This window comes from Fopius arisanus, unplaced genomic scaffold, assembly GCF_000806365.1.
Source record: "Fopius arisanus strain USDA-PBARC FA_bdor unplaced genomic scaffold, ASM80636v1 scaffold00004, whole genome shotgun sequence".
NCBI lineage: Eukaryota > Metazoa > Arthropoda > Insecta > Hymenoptera > Braconidae > Fopius > Fopius arisanus.
This window is the reverse complement of record NW_011887743.1, coordinates 2,138,414-2,166,230: the sequence shown is the minus strand read 5'-3', so window position 1 is coordinate 2,166,230 and position 27,817 is coordinate 2,138,414. Positions and strand designations below refer to the sequence as shown.

The 27,817-nt window shown below is 37.5% G+C and overlaps 8 protein-coding genes across 10 annotated transcripts; 5 read left to right on the top strand and 3 right to left on the bottom strand.

The window, feature by feature from the left end:
* The first annotated feature begins 680 nt into the window (after positions 1 to 680).
* Polr3K (RNA polymerase III subunit K) lies at positions 681 to 1,200 on the top strand. The gene is made up of 2 exons (XM_011315425.1): positions 681 to 782; positions 848 to 1,200. Exon 2 carries the CDS (start codon positions 860 to 862, stop codon positions 1,187 to 1,189), a length of 330 nt encoding a protein of 109 aa, XP_011313727.1. The 5' UTR covers positions 681 to 782; positions 848 to 859; the 3' UTR covers positions 1,190 to 1,200.
* Positions 1,135 to 2,705, top strand: Tcs1 (Threonyl-carbamoyl synthesis 1). The gene has a single exon (XM_011315426.1). It carries the CDS (start codon positions 1,150 to 1,152, stop codon positions 2,002 to 2,004), a length of 855 nt encoding a protein of 284 aa, XP_011313728.1. The 5' UTR covers positions 1,135 to 1,149; the 3' UTR covers positions 2,005 to 2,705.
* On the bottom strand, positions 2,058 to 5,804 carry lili (LMBR1-like protein). 2 transcript variants are annotated; one of them, XM_011315428.1, is made up of 10 exons: positions 5,551 to 5,804; positions 5,400 to 5,467; positions 4,560 to 4,824; positions 4,390 to 4,493; positions 4,202 to 4,328; positions 4,071 to 4,139; positions 3,879 to 4,008; positions 3,453 to 3,804; positions 3,153 to 3,384; positions 2,058 to 3,086 (listed from the first exon to the last, which is right to left on the bottom strand). In XM_011315428.1, the coding sequence occupies exons 2-10, from the start codon at positions 5,457 to 5,459 to the stop codon at positions 2,848 to 2,850; spliced, it is 1,578 nt and encodes a 525-aa protein (XP_011313730.1). In that variant the 5' UTR covers positions 5,460 to 5,467; positions 5,551 to 5,804; the 3' UTR covers positions 2,058 to 2,847. The 2 variants fall into 2 exon arrangements, with proteins under 2 accessions (XP_011313730.1, XP_011313729.1); XM_011315427.1 differs by having other exon boundaries at positions 5,400 to 5,804.
* Positions 5,805 to 5,916: 112 nt separating this feature from the next.
* Positions 5,917 to 11,000, top strand: Nup154 (nuclear pore complex protein Nup154). Its single transcript, XM_011315368.1, has 2 exons — positions 5,917 to 6,218; positions 6,293 to 11,000. The coding sequence occupies exon 2, from the start codon at positions 6,293 to 6,295 to the stop codon at positions 10,208 to 10,210; it is 3,918 nt and encodes a 1,305-aa protein (XP_011313670.1). The 5' UTR covers positions 5,917 to 6,218; the 3' UTR covers positions 10,211 to 11,000.
* Positions 10,738 to 17,736, bottom strand: LOC105273123 (synaptic vesicle membrane protein VAT-1 homolog-like). Its single transcript, XM_011315369.1, has 5 exons — positions 16,762 to 17,736; positions 14,354 to 14,483; positions 14,045 to 14,260; positions 13,449 to 13,597; positions 10,738 to 13,388 (listed from the first exon to the last, which is right to left on the bottom strand). Exons 1-5 carry the CDS (start codon positions 17,067 to 17,069, stop codon positions 12,773 to 12,775), a joined length of 1,419 nt encoding a protein of 472 aa, XP_011313671.1. The 5' UTR covers positions 17,070 to 17,736; the 3' UTR covers positions 10,738 to 12,772.
* Positions 17,737 to 18,426: 690 nt separating this feature from the next.
* Positions 18,427 to 21,310, top strand: LOC105273120 (abhydrolase domain-containing protein 4). The gene is made up of 7 exons (XM_011315367.1): positions 18,427 to 18,770; positions 19,283 to 19,359; positions 19,497 to 19,703; positions 20,008 to 20,337; positions 20,405 to 20,522; positions 20,593 to 20,779; positions 20,861 to 21,310. The coding sequence occupies exons 1-7, from the start codon at positions 18,733 to 18,735 to the stop codon at positions 21,104 to 21,106; spliced, it is 1,203 nt and encodes a 400-aa protein (XP_011313669.1). The 5' UTR covers positions 18,427 to 18,732; the 3' UTR covers positions 21,107 to 21,310.
* Positions 21,311 to 21,376: 66 nt separating this feature from the next.
* LOC105273119 (uncharacterized) lies at positions 21,377 to 23,103 on the bottom strand. The gene is made up of 3 exons (XM_011315366.1): positions 22,667 to 23,103; positions 21,936 to 22,587; positions 21,377 to 21,855 (listed from the first exon to the last, which is right to left on the bottom strand). Exons 1-3 carry the CDS (start codon positions 22,801 to 22,803, stop codon positions 21,535 to 21,537), a joined length of 1,110 nt encoding a protein of 369 aa, XP_011313668.1. The 5' UTR covers positions 22,804 to 23,103; the 3' UTR covers positions 21,377 to 21,534.
* Positions 23,104 to 23,389: 286 nt separating this feature from the next.
* On the top strand, positions 23,390 to 27,672 carry Rbf (Retinoblastoma-family protein). Of its 2 annotated transcripts, XM_011315364.1 has the most exons (6): positions 23,390 to 23,657; positions 23,979 to 24,510; positions 24,581 to 24,877; positions 25,085 to 25,186; positions 25,351 to 27,203; positions 27,300 to 27,672. In XM_011315364.1, exons 1-6 carry the CDS (start codon positions 23,520 to 23,522, stop codon positions 27,492 to 27,494), a joined length of 3,117 nt encoding a protein of 1,038 aa, XP_011313666.1. In that variant the 5' UTR covers positions 23,390 to 23,519; the 3' UTR covers positions 27,495 to 27,672. The 2 variants fall into 2 exon arrangements, with proteins under 2 accessions (XP_011313666.1, XP_011313667.1); XM_011315365.1 differs by lacking the exon at positions 25,085 to 25,186.
* Positions 27,673 to 27,817: the final 145 nt, after the last annotated feature.

The following is a 27,817-nucleotide window of genomic DNA, read 5'->3' as shown; positions in this document are numbered from 1 at the left end:
AAAAAAAAAATGAATGACGGCGGGATTGAACCCTGGCCGTCGGCGTGGTAGCCGAGCGCGTTACCGTTAGGATAACACACTATAACAATAATTTAATTTCATTAGGAGTATATATTTTGCAAAAGTATTGTTTTAAAAAATTGTTAATTTGTCAATTTCACAGGATATCTTTTCGCTTTTCAAAAATTCAGTTTTTAAACGATCTTTTGATTGATTAACCAATTAAAAAAAGATAAAATTGAAATTATTTAAAAAAAAAAAATGATTGACGGCGGGATCGAACCCGGGCCGTCGGCGTGGAAGGCAAGCACGTTACCATGAAGACAACGCACTCATTCTGAAAACATAATTTTATTAGTGGTATATCTGCAACATATTGAATAATTTTTTTAATTGAAATTCCACCAGGTGTGGTTTCCCCCGTCCGCACGTTCTACCCTCGGCTAAATTTCAGTTAAATAAATAAAAACAAAAAGTATTCACACCGCAGAAAATAAAATTCACCCCGTCGACTTGATAAATACCCCAACATTGCAATAAAAACTTGGTTAATAATAAAAAAAACACCCCAGCATTGCGTGTGGCGCCCTCCCTCTCTTCGGGTGGAGTACTATGATGCCGCTGGGGTCGGTCCAACCCCAAGAACTGAGCCGATACCTCAGTCAATGCTCTTTGGCAGATTCCTTCACCAACTCTCATATGAGAACGCATAATTCGGTTCACTCCATGCCTTTTTTACTAAAGAGAATACGACATTTGAGAAATACAAATGAATTAGATATGTAAGTAAATTATACCCATCCTATTGTTCAAATAAAATAAAATAAATATCTTCTCGATTTTACAGATACCGAAAGATATGATATTATTCTGCAGAACTTGCGGTAACGTTCTCAAGGTAGTAGAGGCAGGTTATTCAGGTCTTCAATTTGCGTGTAACACTTGTCCCTATGTATTCAAAATTTCCCGAAAAATAAGCAACCGGACCTATCCAAAATTGAAAGAATTGGACGACGTGTTGGGTGGAGCAGCAGCTTGGGAAAACGTCGATTCAACTGCTGAACGTTGTCCAAAGTGTTGTCACCCACGTGCATACTTCATGCAAATTCAAACAAGATCTGCCGACGAGCCCATGACAATTTTCTACAAATGTTGCAATTCGTCGTGCGGTCACAATTGGCGAGAGTAAAAAATCGTTGGAACATTGGAGGAATAAGATTAATAATGGAAGTTAATTATCAACCACCACTGAAAGTAACTCTCAATCAAATTGACACTCTGATGAGTCGAATGAGTCCTAATGCTAAACATTGGTTCATAGGGGGTGAACGATCCCTCGCTGTTGGTGTCAAACTACTCAAAGAGCGGAAAATAATTGCTATTCCGACAGATACAATTTATGGTTTAGCAACTCTTGCGCAAAAAAGTGAGACTGTTGAAGCCTTGTATGAATTAAAAGGTCGAAACAGAAGTAAACCACTGGCTATTGCCCTCAGTAGTATAAAAGATATTCCACGATGGGCTGAGAGCGGACATCTTCCCCCCAATTTATTAACATCCATTTTACCTGGTCCTATCACAATCGTTCTTAAAAGAAAACCTGAATTGAATTCAGCGCTAAATCCTGGCTCTGACACCATTGGCATTAGAGTGAGTGATAGTAAATTTCTCAGAAGTCTCTGCAGAATTATTAATGAACCATTAGCACTTACCAGTGCCAATTCCAGTGATCAACCAAGTTCACTCATTGCTGATGAATTTCAACATCTCTGGCCACACCTAGCAGGAATTTTTTACACAATCAACAATAAAAATAAATTGGATGAGTCTTATAGAGTTGGATCCACCGTTGTTGATTTAACAGTACCTAATGAATTTCATATTATTCGGAGGGGAATATTTGTTGATCGAGTTTTCAAAATGATGTACAAGTACGGATTGAAGAAGAGGAATGTAATCGAGGGAAATGAGTCAGAACTAGATGTTGCCGTACAGCAACAATGACGTGTATATATTAATTATGCGGAAATTCAAATAAAATTTAATTAAGACATGTGTTGAGTCGATAATTCTTCTTTATTATCATTCGCAAATGTTGAGTGCAGTTAACCAGTAAATATTGTCTTATGAGTGAAAATACATATCACATGGAATTATTTTAAAAATGTCTATAAAATGTATCTTGTATCTCATGTTAAGGCCTTATAATTATGATAATTGATATTATATACTCTATACTCTATCTGCCGACTGTTCCATTCTAAATTCATCCTCTCATCTCTTTTTTAAACTCCTCCATTAACAATCTTCCAAGTCACTGATTGTTCGTTTAAAAATATCATTATAATCTCTGAAACACTTGAAATGATAAAGCACGAATTTTCAATTTTCGAAACGCCTTGAGCATCTGCTTTACATGTACACGCTTACACGCATTTATCACAAAAATTATGACTCTATGACTAACACGTTTCTACAATGGGAAGCATGTACGCAATATAAAATAATATCTACCTACAATGGGGGATGATAAAACTATAAATATATAAAATAATTTTACTTGAATGAAAGAGACGGATGTGAAAAGACTAAAATTGATCTCATAATATTCCTTTCATTCCGAGATCATAGCTAATATCATTGATTAATCATTGGAGTTGTCATCGTTTCACTTTCAACATGTAATACTAATTAAACAGTCGAAATAGCAATTCTCATAATTTTTTATCAACTCAATATATTAAAGTTGCAATAAAATTAGCCCTCAATCAATTTATTCAATTTTTATTATTACTATGATTAGGATTATTATGCAAAGAATCATGTTCTTATAATGATAAAATCAGTCTAGTCTTCTTTAGTAGAGAATGACCCCACCTGGTTTCGTTTACCATCCAACCTGAATATACCAATAATGCTGGTACGGAGTCTTGTGTAAATTTCCTTCCTAACAGTCGCCGTGAATTTTGTGGCAAGGCATGCAATAGCAGCTATTGCAAATATTAGATTGTAAAATAAAACGAGTTTGAAGTTACCAAGCCATTCAATGCGCCCAAAGTCACCCAATAAATCAAAATTCGTCATGCCTGAAAGTATAGGATAAATATTGTTAATCGTTGGACGATAGATCGTGAATGATTAAAATTACTCACCAAGTATACGTGATAAAAGTGGTAATGCTGAGCTGAGAACTAGGAGAAGGGCGCAATTAGCAATGAGATGGGTAAGAGGAGTTGAATGAATTCGTGGTCTAACTCTTCTTACACCGGGAAGACCATAGAGACCAATGGCACTTGTCGCTGCCAAATACAATATTACGACAACCTCAACTGCAGCACCAATAGGTCCAAGTTTCGATAATGAACTGATCCCCAGTGTGAATTGCTGAATTAAATAATCATATTCACATAATTTATGATAATAAAATTGAAATAATGAAGAATGGAACATACCCTTGTACTCAATGGAAGTGCTTTAATTCCAATGAGAAGCTCCAGGGTATTTTGTACTGCTAATAGAGCTGTTGTCGTTGAGAGAATTAAGAGAGCCAGCATTGCGAGTGGATATACAAGGGTTCGTCTAACCCACCATGTTCTCCTCTGTTTATCAAGTAATTTACTACGTTTCTGTACATCGTTCAGTCTTTGAGTAAGGCCACGCTGGAGGGCCCCATTCTTCAGGCCCATTAAACTTGGATTTGGAACAAGAAGCTGTTCATCATCGTCAGGTACAATGTTGCACGATGGTGGTGACATTGGCATTGGGGAAACGTACGATTTTCCTGTTGACTGGGCATGTTCAAGTCTAAACATATTAAATCTCCATTTTTAATTCTCCACAATCTAATATTCAATCATCTACAACAATAATCATCAAACCGTCTTTTTAAACAGTCTTCCTCTAGTCGATACGCGAAAAATTCTTCATCCAAATTTTTTAAAAATTGTGGCTTCACAAGACAGGAGCCGACAACACCGAAAAGTCGTACAAATCCTAGTGGTGTGCACACTGGAATATTATAAGATTATTATTAATTTATATCCTCAATATTTATCGTAGGATAAACTCACGTAACAACATGACAACTCCAACGAAGGACACGCAGGAGTATAAAAAAGGCAAATAGTAACTCCATAAATCTGAAAATTATCGATAATTAATAATAATATTGAAATTATTGGCTAGCTTAAAGGATACTTACTGAGTAATGTATGGAGACTTGATTGTTGATAATCAATGAGCGCCGATAAGACATATGTCATACCGAGAACTAGTGTTCCTAGTAGACATAATACTGTCACGGTCTCATAAACTCGGGCCATCACTCCCTGAATAAATTCATCGTATCAATAGCACACAGGAAATTAATCTCTTACTTATTACAATTACCTTTTTATATCCGACAAATCCTTCGGACTCCGTGAAAAGATATGCGAATGGTAAAAATACGAACAGAGAGAGATTCGAGAATAGAAATACATGATTCCAGAGGCCTGCAAGTACATTTTTATTTTGATTACACAATTATTCATAATAATTACACAATCTCTGGTATTTACCTTGTATCAGGGAACTATTCAGCCACTTGACGTAGTAACTGTTTGGATAAAGTATGAGAACTTCATTACTGGCGATTGAAACTGGCAAAAGTAATGTTGCACCAGCTGATACTGCTAAAGCCACAGTGCACAGCCAGAGGCTGATTCTGTAAACTGTCGCCTCATCTTCATCTACTGAAAAATAGTCTTCACGATCTCTACGTCGAAATCGGCCGATAAACGCGTAACTCGAGGTGTATAACAGGAGAAACAGAAGAAGAAATATCTGAAAGAAAAATTTCCAATATATTACACTCATGCAAAAATCCAAATGCATCTCTTTAATTTGTACGCATGTTAAGGCGATAATAATCGATATTAGAGGCCTTAATGCTGTAAAGCACATGAATATCATATGAAAATCGAAATCGATAGTTACAGCTATTAACAATTACCCTTTCATTCTCTTATCGATTATTAAAGAACAATAATATTCGTATTTTCTAGTCCTTTGGGTCATAAATTCTGATAGTAAACAAATAATCGTGATAATATATCTAGAAATGTTGACGTTAAGGCGGAAATTTATCAAGGCCAGTGATAAATTGTTAAAGCTGATAGTGTAATGGCAAATGGGAATTTGTGTCGTGTAAAATTGATATGTACTTCCACGTCGTACATCGCGTACCTCACGTCAAATCCACTTGGCACTCCCGATTATTTTCACAACAAAAAAATGTCTTTTGTTTCTGTTTTGATTTTAAGGAGATAGTAGTTATTGAGGTCAATGATCCTACTGAGATATATAAGAGATGAAAATAATGATGTCATGGTGAAATGCGAAACGTCCAATTTACTCACAATATTCTCCCTGACAGTATTGTGGAATAATTGTTCCCTGAGGTCAGCATCATCTTCCATCTTTTCACCTATTTCTCAGTAAATTTTTTTTGGTTAAATAGTGAACTGTCGAGTGCAACATTTTACATGAAAAAACAATATAGATAGGTACTCCAATTCTATCAGACGCAGCACATTATAGTTTTGTATTAATAGAGCAATTGGTAAAATAAAAAAAACTATAATTCAACGATTACTATTGTTAGTTCATATATATTCATATGGATTTTAAATGTATATTAATTAACATGGTTGTCACTGATGTATGTAAATGACTCGATTCAGTGTCACTGACGATATTATAACTTTAGTCTCTCGATTTAATTCTCCCACTCTAGCTACTTGTTTCCATCTTGTTATAATGATTTGTCAGACTGAAAAAAAACGGTATTGGAAAAAAGGGAGGGGGAATTTTTCATTTTCAATTGGTGGCATTGGTGGCATTGGTGGCATTGGTCGCTACCATTTTGTCCTTTGACATACAGCGCATGTTGGCGCCAAACACCAGAGCAGAACAGCTGTTTTATATGCAATAGGCGGGATTCCTAGTCCAATTGTACAATGAACAAGAGCCGGTAGTTGTCATTTATTTTTGTACTCCACCCTCGTTGTATGTCCTCGGACATTAAACGTAATAATTTGTAAAAATTTAATAGTCATTCGTCATTAATTTTCGCTCAGATGAAAATAGTTTTGAGGGATTTACGAGGTTTGCAATAGTGTGACATAACCAAGAAGAAGACTCCATTACGTTTCTATCGATAAAATAAAAAGGAAGAGGTAATTTTTTACTGACTGGAAACTGTAGGAGTATTTTTTAATATTGAGATGTAAATTAAATTGGTTTTTTGAAGATGGAACCTCTAAAAATACATCTGGATGCGTTGGAGATGGCTGGGAAGATGGTGGACAAACACATGATCGCCGACAGCAATTTTCCATCTCTCTTGAATCTCATGAGATATTCAGTACAAGGAGGACCGACTGTCAGTGGTTTGGATGATCATGATTATCCGAATCTAAATGGAAATCTAAGCCTCAGTAGTATCAATCAAATGAAGATGCACAGTAAGATTCCCCTACCGTCAGAAGTAATGGAGCACTTTGGTCACATGCAGTGTCACTGTATGATGGGACTATTCACTGATATCTCTAAAGCTTGGCTGACAATCGACAGTGATATTTACGTTTGGTCATATGAGAACGAATCAGACGTTGCGTATTTCGATGGTCTTAATGAGACTATAATAAGCGTCGGTCTCGTCAAACCAAAAGCTGGAATATTTCACAATTACGTTAAGTACCTATTGATTCTTACAACGACTGTTGAAATAACGGTATTGGGGGTGACTCTGAGTGAAAAACCTGATGGTAGCCAGGGAGAAATACAACTTGTTCCAGAACCGATATTTACGGTAACAACTGATGGAATTGCCATAACTACAATAGCGAATACAAGCAGTGGTAGGATATTCTTGGGTGGTAGAAATGGTTGTCTGTATGAAATTCATTATCAAGCTGAGAGCAGTTGGTTTGGCAAGCGCTGTAAAAAAGTTAATCATTCTGAAGGGCCTTTATCATTCTTGGTGCCATCATTTATCACAGTAGCACTCTCCGAGGAGGAAGCCATTGTTCAAATATCCGTGGATGATTCGAGAAATATTTTGTATACACTCGGTGATAAAGGAACGATTATGGTATGGGACATTGATAATGGTGGTGCTTCAAAAGTAACATCTCTATCTCAATCGTCACTCGTACAAAATACTGTTCACATCGTTAAAACACTGGACAGTAATAATTTTCGACCACTAGTCAGCATCTCAGCTATCACCGAGAGTGAATCAATTCATCTGAATTTGGTGGCTGTTGCTGCTACTGGTACGAGATTCTATTTCACTTGCACTTCGATAACAAATCCTGGAATGAGGGCTCAGTGCTTGCAGCTCGTTCATGTGCGATTACCACCGGGTTATGCTGCCAATGCGCCAGTTATGAGACCGAGAAAAGTACAAATGGCGCATTATCGTAAAGGTACACTCATACTTGTTTGTGGTGGTGATACAGAGACTGCTTGGTGTCTCAGCAATGATGCTTATCCATTTACCAATTATCTTGCTGAGACCCAGAGTATTTTACCACTGGACAGTCCTGCTTGGGCTATGGCTGAGATATTTGGTGAGTCAGTTATTCATATTGATAAACAGGGAGCTCACGGGGAGCCACCGTTACTGGTGAGACAACACATGGAGCCACCGAGAAAATTCATATTTCTTACAGCACAAGGTGCTATTATTCTCGTTCAAGTCAGACCAGTTGATATACTTCGACAGCTTCTTCTTGAACAACGTGGCCCTGATACTGAATCAGTTCGATTGTATTTTGACAGTCAATCACCGGAGCAGGCGTGTGCAACTTGCCTTATTTTGGCTACTCTCGAGTCTTCTCAGAATGCACAATTATCTGAATGGGCAACTCGTGCATTTTTCCTGTACGGTGGGCAAAGAGCTAATCAGCATACAACCAGCATGCACCATCACTCATCACCACCACTCAATTCTGTTCACACATCAACACCAAGAGTTCCACCAATTGATCCACGTCAAAATATCTTTCGAACTCCTTATCAACAACAACTTGCTATCAACGCTGAAACGAGTATACATCAATTTTCCGCTAAACATGGGGGACTTTATTTGTACGTTGGGAGAATTCTCAGACCTATTTGGAATATCAGATGCATCAAGCAAGAAATTGTTAATGCCAAGCCACAGGTACAGAGCACTGTGACCTCTATTCAAATTGGATGGATTCTTGGTCATCTTCAAGCACTCAGATCTTTTCTGAATAAAAATACGCACATCTCTAAACAACACACCACCAGTAGAAGTCTCACCACTGAGGGGCACTTCGATACAGGAATGAGTCATTATCAAGAGCCAATGGTTGAGGAGAGAAATTCACTCGATGCTCTCAAGGTCTTCATCACTCATGCCTGTGAAGTTTTGGGACTGTGGAAGATATTGTGTGAGAATCAACTGCACAATATCGTCAATTCTCTCTCGAAAGATCAAGTCAATCAATTTTCAACAGCAACGTTCAGAGATTTAATTTTGATGGGACATGAAATATGTTCGCTATTGATCATCCATTTAATTGACAGTTATCTCGGTGACAATACGTCAGTCGATGTTGTCAGTACGAGATTGAGAGATGTCTGTCCAAATTTATACAAAAGTGAAGACGCTGTGTGCTCAAAGGCCAATGAGATCATTCTGAAAGCTAAAAATTGCTCCAATGCCGAGGAGAAAGAATCACATCTTCAATCAGCATTGAAATTATGCAAAATGGTAGCACCACGGTTAAATCTGGCAGCAGTATGTCAACAATTTGTTGCTTGTCAATTTTATACTGGTGTTTTGGAGCTCTGTCTATGCTGCGCTGAGAAGATTGATCCAAATAACGCAGCTCTACATTATTACAAGAATAATGAACCACCAGAAGATCAAGAGGGTAATTTGGCATATTTCAAGAGACTGGAGATTTATAAAGAAGTGACTGTTATGCTCGATCATCTCTACAATCAGAGTATATCTAATCCATTGACACCGACGATTCCTAGCAAGCCAGGACCACCAACTTACAATACCTCGAGCATAGCAACAGCTCCAGCTAAACAAGTTCTTCATGAGATAATCGAGGATGCTCTTCACAGCTCGTGTGAAATTCTTCATGCATCCATCTACACCTGGATGATTGAACGCAATCTTCATGGTGAACTTGTCGCCCTGGCTGCCCCCTCTCTGGAGCCATATTTAATCCGAGTTAATGCACCTGAGCTGTTGTGGCAATTCTATGAGCGAAGCAAAAATCATGCCGCTGCTGCTAAAATTCTTGATGCACTGGCTACAAAACCTGGACCGAATGTCTCTTTATCTCAGAGAGTTGAGTATCTTGCGAGAGCTGTTGTGTGTATGAGAAGCGATCAAGCTGGTTATGCTCCTTATCTCGGGGTATTTCTTCGAGAGCTCGAGGACAAGGTTGAAGTTGCAAGGATTCAACAGCAAATCCTCGATACTATCTCCAATCAGCAACAATTGTTCGACAATATGGTGGTGAGGGATGCTAAACTCAGGCTAAACTCGTCACTGTTGGATATCACTCAATTGTACGAGGAATATGCGGATCCTCTTCAGCTTTGGGAGTCTAAACTGGCGATTATTCACTGCTCCGGGCATCAGGATGCTATGCTCGTTCAGGGAATTTGGACCAATATTATTGAGAATGAATTGAAAAATGCACAAAGCCAAACCTCCACTGAGGATAAAATGTCTATTCTCATGAGTAAAATTAAAATGCTGGGACAAGAATATTCAGGCACTCCGCATTGTTTTCCCATTGATTTTTTGATTAAAGAACTGGAAATTCGGGCGTGCAGATTAGCCGTGTCCAATACAGATATTATTACTGGATTTTTACAGCTCGGTGTTTCTATGGAGGATCTTTTGGATTTGTATGACAAACTCATTGGGGGTAATAATCGTGTCTGGTTGAATGAGGGTAATGAATTTCATTTGATTGAATCCACTGCCAATCTTGTCAATTACTTCACTAATAATACAAAAATAGCTAATAACTTTCTCAAGAGAAAAGTCATAATCAAATGCCAGGATATTATTTCCAAATGCCTGACAACATTGTTCAGTAAGCCCAATGCCAGTGAACTTATTCAACGACTCAGAGCCATTCAGAGTGTACTCAATAGGCTCTAATTTCACTATTTATATTTTCTCATCAATGATTTCTTTTTTTTACTTACGATTAGCAGAAAACTTTCGTCAGTCTCTGTAAAATGTAAAAGGTGGAAGATAAATACAATAACGAAAGAACAAAATGATGCATTATTATTTCAGTTCATTAAATCCCCAATCCTCAAATTAATTCCTTAAATAATAATTTTTCTTTTAGGAAGGGAATGATGTAGTGTAATAATGACCAATTTATCGAAGCAATCTTTAATATAGCAACATAGTCAGTCTTACAATAAGCCGGAAAATACAATCTACCATTAACCAGGGAGCAAATGAAATGGAATATGTTGCTCATTTGACGCTCAATTATTGCTCAGAGAAATAAAAAAATCATGAAAGCCATATCAAAATGAATTTGTCATTTTGTACATCTCAACGACAATATAATTGAAGCGAATAATAATAATTTTTCGAATCAATATAATATTTGCTTATAGAAATGTGCAATTAATAATTAATATCGAAATTATTTCTCATCTTACCATCTAATTACATACGATAAATTTCTGCCAACTGCACATCTTTAAAGGTCCTTACGAATGAATAAAATAAAATAGCATGCTAGCTTTCTCCTATCCATACGATTATGAATATTATTGTAATTATAATCATCATCATCCTCATTATAGTCAATATATTTTTTCTTCCACTTTTTCTCTCATTTATTTCACCTAATTAATAATCATTCCTCACATGCTCTTATTCCCAGGATCTCACACTGTCTCACGTTATTCGCGTGAAAAAAAAAAAATAAAATGGGAATATGCACCAATAATTCTTGAATGCATCGCGTAGAAACACTCAACAGATTATTGATACAGTTCACAATTAGCAATTTGAGATTTATTCTTCCTGAGGTAACGTGATAATAGAGTTGTGTCAAATTAAAATATCATAACAACACGGGAGATGTGTATTTTTGAAAAAAATGGCAATTTATTAGTGACGAGATAAACGCGTAGATAGAATGATCATCGTTATAAATATATAGATACATTATAATAAGATAGATGGGTATTTGTCAAAACATTCAAAGCTTTGCGTAAAATATAAATTGTTACTCATTATCTGAAATTCGATGTATTTTTCAGGTTTTGAGTATTTGAGAGAGTACAAAAAGTATTGTGTATCGTCATTTTTATTGCTAGTTCATGTAATAAAATGATCGTTTCCTGATGACTTATTATTCTTCTGCTCATTTTCACAGTGTATTTTTATATCCGTGTTACTTTGCATTCTTAGGCAGTTGATCCAATGACGAATAGTATTTGATTATTATTGATATAATTACTGGTAATATTATCATTTATTAGTATTATTTATTATTATCCTTATTATTTATTTATTTATTCATTCATTTATTCATTATTATTGCTGTGAAACAAGCGAGTACCGAGTGTTTCCAATAAAAAATGGCTTGTTAGAAAAATTCACGTAAAAAAATTATTTGCTTCGCTTGTTTCATTCCAAGATATGCATATTTGTCACTCAATATGTCGATTAAAAATTGTAAAAATAAGTGATCTTCGTTTTTTAAATGTTTGTAAAAAGTATCAAATATTTATTTTCTTGATAGAAAAGAAAAAATCCGTAATTTTCACTTTTTTTTTCCACAATTTTGGAGATAAATCTCACGTGATGGGATCATTTGTTACTTTGTACTTAATAAATTTACAAGTTTATCGGCTGAGAATTTACATAGAAAGTTACATTAGTTTGTAAATTGTTTAGGTTACCAAAAAATTATTATCACAACGCACTTTTTTTTTTTTGCATCTGAGAAAAGTTTATTTTATAAGTAAAACTAATTATGGCCTTGCATTTCGGTAGCAGCAGATAGCAATCATTACACAGAGCAGACATAACAATTAGCAAGGATCTATCATTTTCTTTGTAGTGTGTAGACGTTTGTTATAGATAATTTATATGCAGCAGTTAGCGGTATTATTAGGAATAGATGTGCAGTTTTTTCCTCAGTTTCAGTTTTTCGTTTATTTATTCCATCTCTCTTCCATTATTAGGTGTTAAATAGATAATTCGTTTCACTCGTCTCCATATGCAACATTAACTCATATATTCGGTCATCAGGTATTAAAAATAAAATCAATATTCATTTTTTATATACTGCAAACTACTGTGGACCGCATTAAAATTGATATAGTTTGGATGATTATTCCATTCACTCATTCCTTTGATTTTTTATTGAAGGATTAATTTTACCGTGATTCATAACTTTGGAAAGTCTATGCCAAATAATTCTTCTGTGATGGAATTAATCGTCTGACTCATCAAAAAATCGACTCATGGCCAGTTGTATTCATAATATGAATGGACGATTTTTCCTCTCGAGGCTGTGCTTTGTTTTCATTTATTTCCGATAGCTTTTATATAATAGTAATGAACTGTAGGAGTATGTACTAGTTGTAAAAATTTTAATATAGCATGAATTTCTCGAGATTGTGTTTTGCCTCCATCTCCCAATTTCTGTCAGTATTTTATATTAAATTAATTTAAATGGTCAATTCAACTGGACTCCTTCTCCTTAGAATCACAATCTGATTTATCCTCAGAAGTTCCATTAGTCAATTCTGGCTCTTTTTTCTTTTCATTGTTCTCCTCAGACTCTGCACTCGATGTTTTCTTCTCCTCTTGAGTGACATTCTTCTTCTCTTTACCTTTACCCTTGGCTGGTGTAGTCGGCTTAGGTTTCGGGGGAACACTCGGATCCAATACTATCTTCCCAATATTCTTTCGATCATGCATCCTCTGCATAGCCTCAGTGACCTCCTCCAAAGCCCACGTTGAGTCTATTTTCGGCTTGATAGCACCGGTATCCCACAGAGCGAACACCTGATCAATAGCTTTCTTCACGAATTCATCACCCCCTTGGCGATGCATTAAATGACGAAAATTAAATCCTGAAATGGTCTTGTTCTCGTCGAAGAGTTTTATCGGTGCAACTTTATCCACTTGCCACCAAGATTTAGCAACCGAGAAGAAGCTCTTGGTTTCACCAGTAACGAGATTACTTGATCCATACAAAACGTATTTTCCCATGGGTTTCAATAGAGAATAGCCCTTGTTGCATTCCTCCCCGTACAGACAATCCAATACAATGTCAACTCCTTCAGGTGAAATCCTGCAAAGTACATTGCAAATTATAATAAATATCGTTTAATTATTTTCCTCTGATATTTACTTTCTGACTTCACTGCAATAATCAGTGCCTCGTTCAAGAAGATGATCAATAGTATTCTGAGCCTTGAGTTCCTCATGCTTCAGCTTTCCGCATACACCGAAAATTGTCACATCTTTAACTGTTTTAGCCAGTTGAATGATAGCTTGACCCTAAAAAAAATTGATCACCATGAATATTAAATGTAGGTATTAGCAGGAGTTGTAGAATTGATGGAGAACACGTGTGCGATGAAAAATATTGAAAGGGGCGAGGCTCAAGTGGTGAAACTTGTACATACAGTATATACATATAGCACTCAACTCATTTTGGTCGATGAGGAAAAGTGAGTGAGACACGCTGAGGGTAAAAGTGTGATAGGATACGTAAAGCCCGTTGCTAAGCAACCACCTAACCACCCACCACCCACCACCCACCCCTATCATCCCAACTTCTCTTTGGGCGCGGCAACTACAAACTTTAACCCTGTAACATCGTACAGATGAAACCTGTTGAGTCGTATTGATCTTGCCAACAATCTTGTCCAATCTCCACTCGCCTCTTGCCATCTCAATTATTTTTACTTGCATTATCTTTGGTTGTAGAAACATTTTACTTACAACTCCACCACCGGCGCTGTGAACTAGCAGACTTTTTCCAGGAGTCAAACAAGCAACATCAAAGAGAAGGATATGAGCGACAGTGTAATTCATGGTGATTGCAGCAGCATCCAAATAGCTCATGTTATCTGGAATCTTGAAGACTGATGTTGCTGGGACTGCAGCAAGCTCAGCCCATGCCTTATGCTCTGGTAATGCTACCACACGATCACCCACCTGAAAATAATTTTAAAAAATTCAATCAGTCAAGTGCAAATAGTCGATTAAATTATTTCACTAATTGATGTCCACATGTGCATTTATACTGACTTGAAAATTCTCCACACCCTCACCGACTGCTTCGATATCACCGGCACACTCGGAGCCCAGGATGAATGGTGGTTTTGGTGTCGAGTCGGTGACACCTCTTCGTGTCATCACATCTTGGAAATTTAAACCACTGCAATTGGTCGAAACAACCCCATCATTTTTCACTTCTATGATCTACTTCTCTTATACGAGAATCCAGTTTTAAAAAGCTCTACTCTCTTGGCTATTCTTCCCCAATAGAGAATTGGCTTTATTACACACTTGAAGAAATACTACGAAAAGGGGAAAAAAGAGATAGACAGACAGGCAGACAGACTATGGGTGCTTGAATCGAGGTGGCCACATGCGGCCATATGTGCCCTTTTCCAAGAATTCTGTTCCCCTGGCCAGTCTACTATGTCATTATATTATACATAAACGAGGATGTATGAAAGTTGCGAGAAAATCAATATGGACTCCCTCGACGACAGTGCGAAATGCAAAAGTTGATGAAAGCTGTTCAATCATTCAATCGAAATTGAAATAGCATTGAATTTAAAATCCAATTCATTGATAATCCGATATTTATTTTCTACAGGAGTAATTAAATGTAATTTATGGGGGAATTTGGAGTAATGAGTGAGGGAAGTGTTGATGATTCATAAATTGGGGTTTTTCAGCATCTCCTACCCAACACGTGCGTCTGTGAAGTGCGTTAGGAGTGTTAGGAGTTAGGAAAAGGAACGGCACGCATGAGGGCGCGCAACTGGGGTGTGGTCCGATCAATACCAACACCTTATAAGATCTATCGGCAACGCTACCCATCTTCCTCCCCCATTTCCCCTCCCCCCCCACTTCATGCACTCTCGATACCGCAATACCAAAATTATTCATTAATTATTTAAAATATTTTAATCAGCAGACAGATAACGAGAGTTCTTCTTTAAAATTTCACGTTGAGATATTGATTAGTTCTTCATCGCATTGAATATGTGATAGCTAAATATATTGCTACCCTGTACCTAGCAGAACGACTGAAGGCTCTCGCGTGTTGGATAGATGGTGAGATCTTGATTGTGATAGAATAAATAGACGTTTAGTGTAAAGGGAGAGTTGAAATTGAAATAGAAAGAGAAATGCCGCCCTTTTATATCACCGCGACACGTGAATAAAAATACAAAATCAATTGGCATAGACTGGTTTACGAATTTTAAGAGGTGGGAATATATTCAGTGCATCATGCCCCCTTCATGTTTTATACGCCACTGACATACAGAATAAGGCTTCAATCAGCTGGATGATACGGGATGATAATGAGAAAAGAATTGTGCGCAAATAATACGACTACGCTCTGAGACAAAGTCTCTTAAACCTGTTGACAATTGGCAAGGGCAAAAAATTCAAACCAATTATCTACATGTAATTTTTCTTCTATGTGCACTGACAGTGCATTTAACATTTATTGAGACGTTCGTAATCTAATGGCGATAAACCCAAAGACCCAGCAACATCATTGTAGACGAAAATTAAATTGATGGAGTATTTTCTTGTTTTCATTACTCCAATCGTTTTCGATAAGTTGTATTTACTTTTTTTTCCCTCAAGTATCCCAAGAGTTGTTTACAATACCCCCAGAATTCATCTAGAAAGACTTAACATATTTAAATTCAATAATCGGCTTATGAGCGTTATAACGACATGCGGCTGATGCAACAATTTAATATTTATGAATATCAATTAATTAAGCTAATGATTGCATGGAAAAAATAATAATATCAAGTGCACTTTCCGTGCGTATGACTAATGAAGAAACGGAAATGAGACGACATTTGAGACTGACTGGATAAGATTATTGCGCAATTAAGATAACCAGAGTTTGTGGATGGAAGAAATTCCTCTGGACATGACTATGGACTCATTCATTCGGTGGTGGAAAGAAAAAAGATGAGAAAATAAAAACGTTTCTCAGACATTCGGGGGGTTCCTCATAAGTCTTTCATCAGAGCCACTATTGTACTCGTGTCCTTAAGTCTTAACGAGTTCCTCAACATACATCTCATACTTGAAAAATTACAACGACATATTTAACAGACCGCCTTTTCTCGAATTTAATAACAATAATTAGTCCAATGGACAGGAGTGATTATCGTTATTAAAGAGAAGAAAGATTGAAAAAAAAGGGGAGAAATTGGTGATAAACGCTCCTTTCCAGAGCACTTTTAATCACTTCTTCTGGAAATGATCGTCATTTGAAAAACGAGATGCTCAATCTGTTGAACACTGGTAGTACTGCATGATTTTACGGTGCCTGTCTTTGCCACAGGCAAAGCGGAAATGACAATTGAATGTCCCGACTGTTGATCGACAATGGAGGAGTGAAAGAAAGAAATAAAGAGATTAAAGTAAAAATAGATGGGAGTGAGACTCACCATGCTTTGACTCTGATGAGGACTTCACCCTCGGCGATGGTTGGCTCTGGTTTCTTAAGGGCCTTGACACTTTTGAGTCCACCAAAACCGTTGAGAACGATGGCACGCATGTCCTTCGTCTCGGCGATTTGTTTCTCTTCGCCATTCTCCTTGGGCTTCTCCTCGTCATTCTCCTCAATTTTTTTATCCTCAATTTCCTTATTGTCCTTAGTATTATCATTCTCTTCATTTTTGGTGGGAGTGGTCGGCTCCTGAGGCTTTTTGTCACCCTCAACCGTTGGGCTAGTTTCAGTCTTCTCTTCCGCCATTTTACGTATCTCTTTAAACTCTCTGATACAGTTACGTACCTCTAATATAAAAACTCCTCACCACTTATCGATATAATAATGAAATATTAACGAGAGTCGTCACGCTTTCTGTACTGCTCTCTTTATTCGAGATGCTCTCTCCCTTTCTTCCTACTTTACTCAGAGAATCCAATTAAACCCGACGCCGTTATCTCTCTCTCTTTCTCTTCCTCTACCCTCACTCTTTCCAATCTTTCCAAAAACCAACCGGTTTATCTCCTATTTATTATTATTATCAATATTTTACGAAATTGATTATTCCAACAAGAAACACTCTCGACGGTTATTCAATTTCTCAACAAATATGAAATATGAAATATGAAAAATTCAAATGGAGTTAATATAATATACAAACGAGAGATCAACTGCGGTATTAGTCTGGATTTTGTGGGCTTTTTAACAGGAATGAGAGACGTCTGCACAAGACCGGTGACCACTTGGTTCTGTATCTGAACACTGAATGTGAACGTCCTTATGGTTAGGCTTGTCTGCGCTCGTCTGGTCTTTCAGTGGCCGATGAAAAATTTTCGCCACCGGCCGGGCTCTATTATACATTTGCTTTTCGCTGGGGCTACGGCGGCGTCGCAAGCCGCAGTGTTGCCGGTTGCCAAGCAACCGATCTACCCCCTTCCCCACTTCCACATGCCAGGATCACGACAGGGCGTCGGGACGTCGGGGCGTCACACCGTCGGGGGGTGAGTGAGCACTACGTCGGGACTCCCTTCAACCATCGTAAAAATTCGGATCAATTCGACATTCTTCGAAAACCAACTCATATTTACTTCGGATATTTCCGCGGGTATTCGTTACACCCCATCACCACGGAATTATGGACTCTGGGGGAATGGGAAGGACGCAGGGGGTGACGAGACAGACTGTCCTACCCCGCCTTTCCCTCTTCCCTGTAAATAAATTTATCTTCCTTTTAAATTCTCGTTTGCCTATCGATATTCAATTTAAAATAAATTTATTTTTAAGCATTACATCCTAATTTATTTAACAATAAATTGTCGTTTGGCGAAATTATTTTGATACTATCCTTTATAGTTACATGATGAAAATTGATGCGATAGGCCAGTGTGAAAGTAGAACCGGGAAATCGTATGGTCGACGCCCAATATAAATACGCCTTCCCGCCACATTTTGAATAATTCCTTGCAATTGACTGTCATTACCACCCCCATAAATTATTCCACATGATGATGAAATTTTCTAAAAATGTCTTCGCACCTTCAGGTAATGGAGAATTAAAATATAAGAATGGTAAGACAGCGTTGAATTATTTTCTCCATTACCCCATAATGTGAATGTCAACTGTCAGTGCCTTCTCTAGTCCGATCAGCTGATTCTCCCTCTTCGATACTCCATGTCTCTGTCTCCCTGGATATCGTCAACGTAATATATCCCTGCACATTGGTTTTGCCCCACTCTTGATAATAAATTCTACCAGTAAGCATTGGATGCGACCCTGAGATCACTATTAGTGCTCACTGAGCTTAGAAAACAAAGAGACATGTTTGAGTGTTGACTGTTTGTGGTGCAACCTTTGACATCTAATATTCTTTAGTCCAGAGTAAAACGACAACTATTGTAATTGTTAAATAATTCATCACTGGAATAACTAATGGCAAATAATGAATTGGTGGAGGCTAACACTCAAAGGTAGATCACGATTTTATTTTTACAAACTATCACAATGATTATTATTGGGATGGCTGGCTTGTTTATAATAGTTAATTGACGGTTTTTCATTACATCTCCCGTAAAACTATTTATAGAAATTAATTTACGAGTGACAATCCCAGGCAGTACGTCATTTTCGGAAAACGACTGCATTCGTTTTCATTTTCTGTTAAATATAGTAATAGCGAGGAGGTTAACTATGGAAAAATAATGTCAATAAAGTTAAAGGATTTAAATATTATATCAAGTCTGTGATTTGCGTATTGAACTGAAATATCGAATTCAAGGCGAAGAGAGACAAGTCGTAGATGATGAAAAATGTAAAGCAGAAAGTGTAACACCTTCTATCTATTTTTTTTCCCGCTCGCTCGTGTCTACGTAGTCTCACCGAAAAACTATTAACGGCCTCGATGTATACGACTGCTCACTGCACTCGTAACTTTTTGTAAATAGAACAGAACGAATGACTGACTTTTTTATTAAAATTTCAGTTGGATTTGGAGCTGGTTCAGTTGGTCAGGATCATCCGTCACCATGTTGAGAGCAGCTGAGAAAAAAATCCTCTCCTGTGAGTTGATCTCTCTTGATTTCTCCATTATGCTCACAAATTTCCATATTTCTTCTTTCTTCTTTGTTATCGACATCGATGAAGGGATTAAGGTAGAAAACACTATTGGTACACAATAAGAATTATCTCCACTTTAGGTTTAAAAAATGCTTATCGAGGCTGGTATGTCGATATTGGGCCGTGTGTGGGTACGGCTGATAAAATATGGACAATAGCATTGAATGAAGATGCACCAAACACTCCAATTGTCCTTTTGCACGGTTTGGGTGCTGGAGTTGCACTTTGGTGCCTCAATCTCGATAGCTTATCAACTGAGCGACCAGTATATGCTATGGATCTACTAGGTATGAAAAATAAATATTGATATGTACAAAGAATAATGAATCACGATTTTATCAATGAGATGTAGAGAATATCCTCTCTACAAATTTGAATAAAAAATTATCAAGACCGTTATTCATTTCATTCAATCGTGGTCATCTCAGTGCTTGATAAAAATCATCTTGAGTAATGAAAATAGCTGTATCATGGAAGATAAATGTATACACGTGCACGTAAATGGATATTAACTGGTGATTACTCATCGTCAGATGAGAACGTTAATTCCCTGCTCTGATGAAGATGTACGTTTAATACTGTTGATTGTAGGATTTGGAAGGAGTAGTAGACCAACTTTTAGTAATGAAGCTAAAGAAGCCGAAACACAGCTTGTCCGTTCTGTTGAAGAATGGCGAAGAGAGATGCAACTTGAGAAATTCGTTTTACTGGGACACTCGATGGGTGGTTTTTTAGCAGCTTCTTACGCGATAAACTACCCCGAGAGGGTGAAACATCTCATATTAGCTGACCCTTGGGGTTTTCCAGAGAAACCAGCGGATGCTCATGCGAGATATCAAGTGCCATTTTGGGTAAAAGCCATTGCATACATGATTCAACCTCTCAATCCCCTCTGGGCTGTTAGAGTTGCAGGTCCTTTCGGTGAGTTTATTTCCTTCAATATTTTTTTTTTAACAGCCCAATGAATTTTTCTTCTCGTATTTCGCAGGACAGAGACTCATTGAGACAACGCGACCTGATATTGTTAAAAAATTTATACCGGTCTTGAAAGAAGATGCCAATGTCATTTTTCAATACCTGCATCAATGCAATACGCAAACACCATCGTAAGTACATTTGATTGAGTATTTTTAATTGATGAGTTAATTTTGATGAATTAATTACTGATTATTTTAGTGGAGAGAGTGCATTCCATGCGATGATGCAGGGTTTTGGATGGGCGAAGAATCCAATAATTAACAGAATTGATCAGATGAAGACAGAAGTTCCAATAACATTGATTTATGGCAGTCGATCGTGGGTGGATAATTCAGCGGGGGAAATAATAAAACAGAAACGCGTTAATTCATACGTTAATATTCAAGTGAGTATTTATAAAATTTTTAGTTATCGAAATTGAATTGAAATTAATTATGAATGCTAAAGGTTTGAGATATTTCAATAGGTAATAAGTGGTGCTGGTCATCATGTTTATGCAGATAAAAGTGAAATTTTCAACAAACATGTGCGTGAAGCATGCGCTCTGAGCGATAGTATTGCTAAATTGTCAGCAGAGGATGCACGACACTCAGTCAAAGTTCCTCCCCGACGTCTACCACCATTGCCCATCGATGGCAACACCTCAAAGTCCGAAGACGAAGGGGAAGTCGTTGAGACTGAATCCGAAAAACCCCCATCGAAAACCAGTTGAATGTAGCCTAACTACATAGCTCTAGTAAATTCAATTACTTCAAGTCATAACTAATGAGGATCTACCTTATTTTCTTCAAATATAAATATTTTTTATAACTCTAGAAGCTGAGAAAAAAAACGTCGATTACGTTTGAAAATCAGTCCTAACATAATTATATATAATCCACAATAATTTAATGAAAAAAAAAGGACAGTAATAAACTGGATTCTCTTTGTTATCAAATATTAAATTTGATGTCATAGTGTTTTCCATTACTATTAGTTTTGGTATAAATATTATATTTTTTTTATAGAAAAGAAAGAGCAATCGTAACTATATTGTTACCAGAATAAAACTGTGATGACCTTTATAAATAAATAGATGTTGAATTATTTATTATGTTGAATTATATATTTACAGTTTTCCATTGATGTACAAGAAAGGCTTTATTGTACTGTTTTCTGAGAATCGGGATCATTAAACTCGTCAATATATTGTTCCTCCTCGTAGTCGTAACTCTCGTCATACTCATCTGTTTCATTTTCATTGTTGAAAACGTCGCTATTCATTTTCCGCAACTCCCACCGATCCCTGTATTTATCCTCGATCTTCCTCTTTATGAGGAATTCGTCGAAGGCTTTCATTTCTTCAGCTGTATTTTGATATGCTCTCACGTTAACAGGATCAAAGGATTGCTGATAATTTACGGGCGACCACTGCCTTTCCATTGTGACAGGAGTGCGCACTTTATTAAGAGATTGCTTAACCTGTAATGTATTTTAAAATCATCAGAATGATTTTTCCTTTTATATAAAAATATGTGGGAGATGAGAAATTGTCAAGTTACCCGAGACATAATTATCCAATGATTTAAGCCAAGTATATTATGCTTCATTGGGGGTAAATCGATGAGATAAGGGGTGTTATCCTCAGGATCTTCCTCACTTCCTGCTTCTTCATTTCCCTCCTTTGGAGCCTCCTCTAGGAGTTTCTTCTTAACATCCGCCGGAAGTGTTGTGTACAAAGTTAATTGTGGCTTTGGTTGTGCAACCCTGACAATCGGAACATGATCTTCTCCATAATCAGCATCTGCTATTCGTTTCTCAAGTTCAATATTGGCAGCTACGGCCTTGTCTTTAACAAATTGTATTTGCGGTACAACGCCAATAACTTTTAATTGCGACAGTTCATGCCTCAAATTGAAAGCCATTTGTTCGAGAATTCGATTAGTTTCTTTTAATCGATCGGGATCATGTTCATTGCAGAACCAGTAGACCCGAACGACATGAAAGTCATTTGATAATTTGACGTGAGTGACTTCGATACTTCGACCCACAAGTTTCGTTGACATCTCGCCCGTTGTCATCATGTCTGTGATATAATTCATGAATATTTTATTCAAGACGTTTACTCGTCTTGTTACATGGGGACTAACGAGCTTCGAGGTATCAACGCTGAAAGCCTGCTGTGTTCTCCCTGGTCTTGTCGTGTGCCATTTTCTAAATCAAATAATCTAATCAGTGCTTTTAATCACATGTGTTGTATCATTATTTCAATAATTTATCTTAAAATCCTTACTTTTTGGGAGCATCTTCACGCATGAGTTTCCTCATGAATTTCCCTTGTCTACCCATATAATTTTTACTTGTCATACTCGATGTTGCGATGAATCGACAATAACAATACGACAATTGAATTTTACTAAACTTCAACATTCTAACAGACTAAAGTATAAAAGACACAAGGAAAAAACACAAATTTCAGGTTAATGCTCTCTATACTCATTACCACGTACATATATTTGGTTTTTTTTTGAGAGGGAGGGGATTGAGATTGTCGCGCGTTCATTCGATGCTATTTGACAAATAATGTAATTGCCACGCTGATTACTATAAATAGAAAAATCTAAGAATAGAGGAAAAATGTAGAGATTATCGTGGAGGATGGTATGAAAAGGTAGATTACAAAGAGGATAATTAGGTAATTCTTGGTAACAGATGAGGGAAGGGGAAAAGGAGAGAGATGATTGGTGGAGTGTGCGCAATGAAATCAACGAATGCCTAATACGCCACGTGAAGTAGAGCCAAAACATAAAGTTTTTAAATGATATATAAATGAAGAGGAGTATTGCATGAGACTAATTAATAAGTATGAAAAATATTTAATTAATTAAATAGAGTCGATATTTGCGTTGTGGGGGTGAGGATAAAGGGAAAAAAAATAGCTGATGAATTTCCCGCCAATATAGGAAAGTTATGGCGGCCATTAAGGATTTCCCGCCAAGTGATGAGGTATTGTTGGATGGCGCAGCAACCAGCGTGCCTGTTTCACTCACAGTTCACATCATTCACTGTTTGTAGTCATTCACTACAGTATTTTGGTTGTTTTGTTTACATATTCCACGAGTTGAAGCATCAATTTTGATTAAAAAATGGGTCAATCGGACGATATCGAAGATTCTACGTACAGTAGACATCAGGATTTGTGTCAAAAGCTTAATATGGATGCAACGGCTGCATCGGAAGCTTGGAGATCTTATTCAACGATTCGACAAAATTATACACTTGAGGTATTTATTTTTCATTCACTGAAAGAATATTGCGTCAATCATACGATCCCTCGTAATGTGAGGGATTTATATTTTTCAAGGGTTTATAAATTTCATTGGTTACACAATGATTTGTGGGTTACTGCTTGCTACCATCAACATCCAACTTTGTATATGTGTCATGTAGAGGTCCTGTGTGTACATGATCATTAAATCATTAAATCCGTCACAAAAAAAACCATTGGAATTATGGTGCCCTGCACTCGACGCATTAATTGGCATTAATTGAACAAATGATTGATGTTGATTGGTATTTAATATTTACTGTTACTTTTGGAATAGGGAGATCAGTTGCATTGGATTGGCTGCGCCTTATACGTGGCTTGTCGTGAATCTTCGACTCCCACGGTGGGAAAGCCAGGCTCCAACGTTGAGGGTAATTGCGTATCCCTGACTCGTCTACTTCGACTCTGCAATTTATCCCTCATCCAGTTTTTCAATAAATGCAAATCATGGGCAGATATGGCGAATATGCCACCGAATTTTCGTTCAAAGATTGATAAAATCGAGCGAAATTTTAACGTATCGATGGTGATTTTTCAAAAGTATCAGCCAATTTTCACTGATATTTTTAAAAATCCAACTGAGGACAGTTCAAAGCCAGCAAGAACACGCAGACACAAGACAGTACCATGCACACCAGCTCGAGCCTTTGAATTTGGCTGGTCACTCTTTATTTGCGTCAAAGGAGCCTTTCCAGATATCTCTGATGATCTTGTTAATTCCTACCACTTGTTATTGGTATGCTGTGACCTCATTTACAGCAATGCCTTGCTTGCCAATAGGAAAGACTTGTTGAATCCCAATTTTCCGGGTAAGCTAAATATTCAACGTTATTCACAAATTACATTGGCCTCAATTATTTACCAGCATTTATATTCTAGGCTTACCACCCAACTTCAATGATGATAATTTCTTGCCTCCAAGAACGGCCGATTGCATTTTACATCTATTGTGCGAACGTCATGAAGCTATCGGAGTTGAGGCCAAGGTCATTAAACAATACACATTGAGGAATCACTTGAACAAGCTGTTCAATGAGAAAATTCTTCGTGGCGATCAATCCAATTTTTCGGGAATTTTGGAGGCCCTCAATTTTGAGGGAAATAACAAGGCAATTAACAGAGCATATGAGCAGCATGTTCTCAACGTTGGGGATTTCGATGAGAGAATTTTTTTGGGTACGTCACAAACAATTGAATAATCAGCAACAGTCATTTTTTATTCTATCCCCTTCTTTTGTTCATTCAGCCATTGTTTTCCAATAGTCCGAACATCTGCTTGTTTTTCTCATTAATGCTGTTCTCTTTGATTTTAACATTTTCATTTTTGTTGTTTTAATCCCAAAATTTAATTTGCTTTTTTGCGATGGGGGTATGATAACACAGCCGAGTGGAGGAGAGTGAATCAAATTGGCGTGTCGAGTGTGGAAGTTGTTGGCGAGGACATTGCCATTCGGGCTAAAATTCCAAGACCGTTGGTAATCAGAGGTGGGTTTTTTTTTCATTGAAGAAAAAAAAAATGAGCAAAAAAGCTCGATAATAGGAAAGTTGGGGATTTATCGTCTACATCTTCCACAATACATTTACCGCTGTGAATGTAATTATTCTCGTGGGTGAACGGATTTTAATTAATATAAACGATTAATTTTCAGGTGACAATGCGAGTGAGAATATCGGTTCTCCTACTAAAATGTTGAACGTGACAGATCTTCAGGAGCAATGCCAGATGAAACGCGAACAAATCAGGGATCTAGCACCACCGACACCTCTTACAGGTCGAAAATATCTCAGAACAAAGGACATGACTAGCGTAACCCCAGTGGCAACAGCAACCCAGAGTGTTATTCACCTGCAGGCACTATTGGCTGGACGTCAACCAGCTCCCAGTGATATTTTGCTTGATATGTTTAAGAGTTGTGCAACAGACGTTACCACTCTAGTTGAAGTTAAAGTCAAGGAAATTGGAGAACGCTTCTGTGCTACATACAGCCAGAATTCTGAGGAGGGTGATACATTGAATCTTGATTTCGGTAAGAAGAGACTTATTCTCGCCCAGACGCTTTTCTACAAGGTACTGGAAATGATTTTGACTGACGAAAAGAAGATTAAGCCTGATTATGACATAACAAATCTACTGACCAACGAGGTTTTCCTCCAATGCCTGTTCGCCTGCTGTTTGGAAATAGTTATTTGGTCGTACAAGAACAAGGATCGAACTTTTCCTTGGATTCTCAATGCACTCAAAGTCGAGCCGTACAATTTCTATAAAGTAATAGAGGTGATTGTTCGCGCTCAACACCTAGCCAGAGACATTGTCAAGCACTTGAACGACATCGAAGAAAAAATACTCGAATATCAGGCATGGAAATCCAACAGCCCTCTGTGGCAAGCAATTGAAAATACTCCTGGAAGTGTACCAAGCTGTGAAGAGGTTTCCCTACCCGGTACTCTAGATTCTGTCGATTCAAATGCACCAGAACAACCGCTTCCTGTCTGCCGAAGAATTGTTCTGGACCGAGGCACACCACATCATGATGTACATCAGAGTCCAATATCAACAGCATCGGAGAGGTTTCAGTCACCTGGTGCAACATCTGGTGTTGCTAAGAAACGCCTGTTCACCGATAGTACCGGAAGAATCAGCGGACAGAGTCTTCTCAAAGATAAAATACCACACAAAGTGATGATCGATGGCAGTTCAAGAGTTTACCTGGCTGTCTCGCAATTAGATCAGAGCTCAAACTCAAGTAGAAAAAATTCCCTCACATCAAATGTAACTCGCGAACCCACTAAGCCACGAAAAACCGGTTCTGTTGCCTTATTTTTCCGTAAATTCTACATTCTCGGATCAATTCGCATGCAGACCCTCTGCAGCTCCCTCGCTGTCAATGATGTTGATTTGAAAAAGAAGATCTGGACTATTTTTGAATATTCCATCAAGGATCGAACTGAACTGATGAAGGACCGACATCTAGATCAGATTCTCATGTGTGCTGTCTATGTTGTTTGTAAACTGGCACAAATTGAAAGAAATACATTCACCGAAATCATGAGATGTTACAGATTTCAGCCTCAAGCCGAGTCTCACATTTACAGATCGGTTCTAATATCCAAAGCTAATAGGAGTGATAGAAATACCATTGACAATGAGCCACATAGTGTAAATGGTGATGTTGAGTCTTCAGTAGAGAATCAAAGCAACAATGCACCTCCGACACCCTCCAACATGGCTGGAACGTCTCAGACGTTTGGCGATGAGATACGAGGGGATCTTATCAAATTCTACAATGCTGTCTACGTACCTAAAGTCAAAGAATTTGCAACATTATCCCGTGGAAGTAATTCAACATTTTCACTGAGTCCACTACCGAGAAGCAAACCATCCACGAGCTCACCAATGAGACGTGTTACAGCCTGCGTTGTAACACGAACTCTCGATCCAAAAGCTATCCCAGCCTCTGTTGCACCACAGCTCAGTTACTGCTTCAGTCGCAGTCCCGCGAAGGTCAGTATCGAGGAAATTCCTTCGATATTTTTCATATGACGACAAACAATTTTTCTATTCTATTTTATTTTTTTTTTATTCTCCATCACCTTGTAGGACCTGGAGGCTATCAATAGGATGATGATCTCTGTCGATTCACGAAAGGCTGTCGGAAAACGACTGCTCTCAGATGACATGGATGTTGACGTGGCAACTGAAAATAGTTCCCCAACGAAGAAAGTCACAACAGCCCCATATCTAGCAAGAAAACTTGAACATATCATCGGGGAACGACGAACGCAAAATCAGTAAAAGTAGGCATGTGTCATTGGCAAGATTATATATCTTTACCAATACAATGCTTTATACTATCCAACCATTTTTATTATCTATTATCTAGCGAGGTCTCTAGCATTATGCAAAATTAACTCGATTGGCTACAATTATTGTGACATCTGCAGTGTATGTCGGTGGATTCATTTAGTTGAATTGAAGAAAGAAGGTGCTCTCCTTTGCGCGTATTCTAAGCAATTGATTATTTTTTTTTTTCTATTAGAGTAAATAAAAATTCAGGTGAAAACGTGGAGTCATGAAAAATATGAAAACTAAGACATTTTGTCTGTAACTATTTCTAT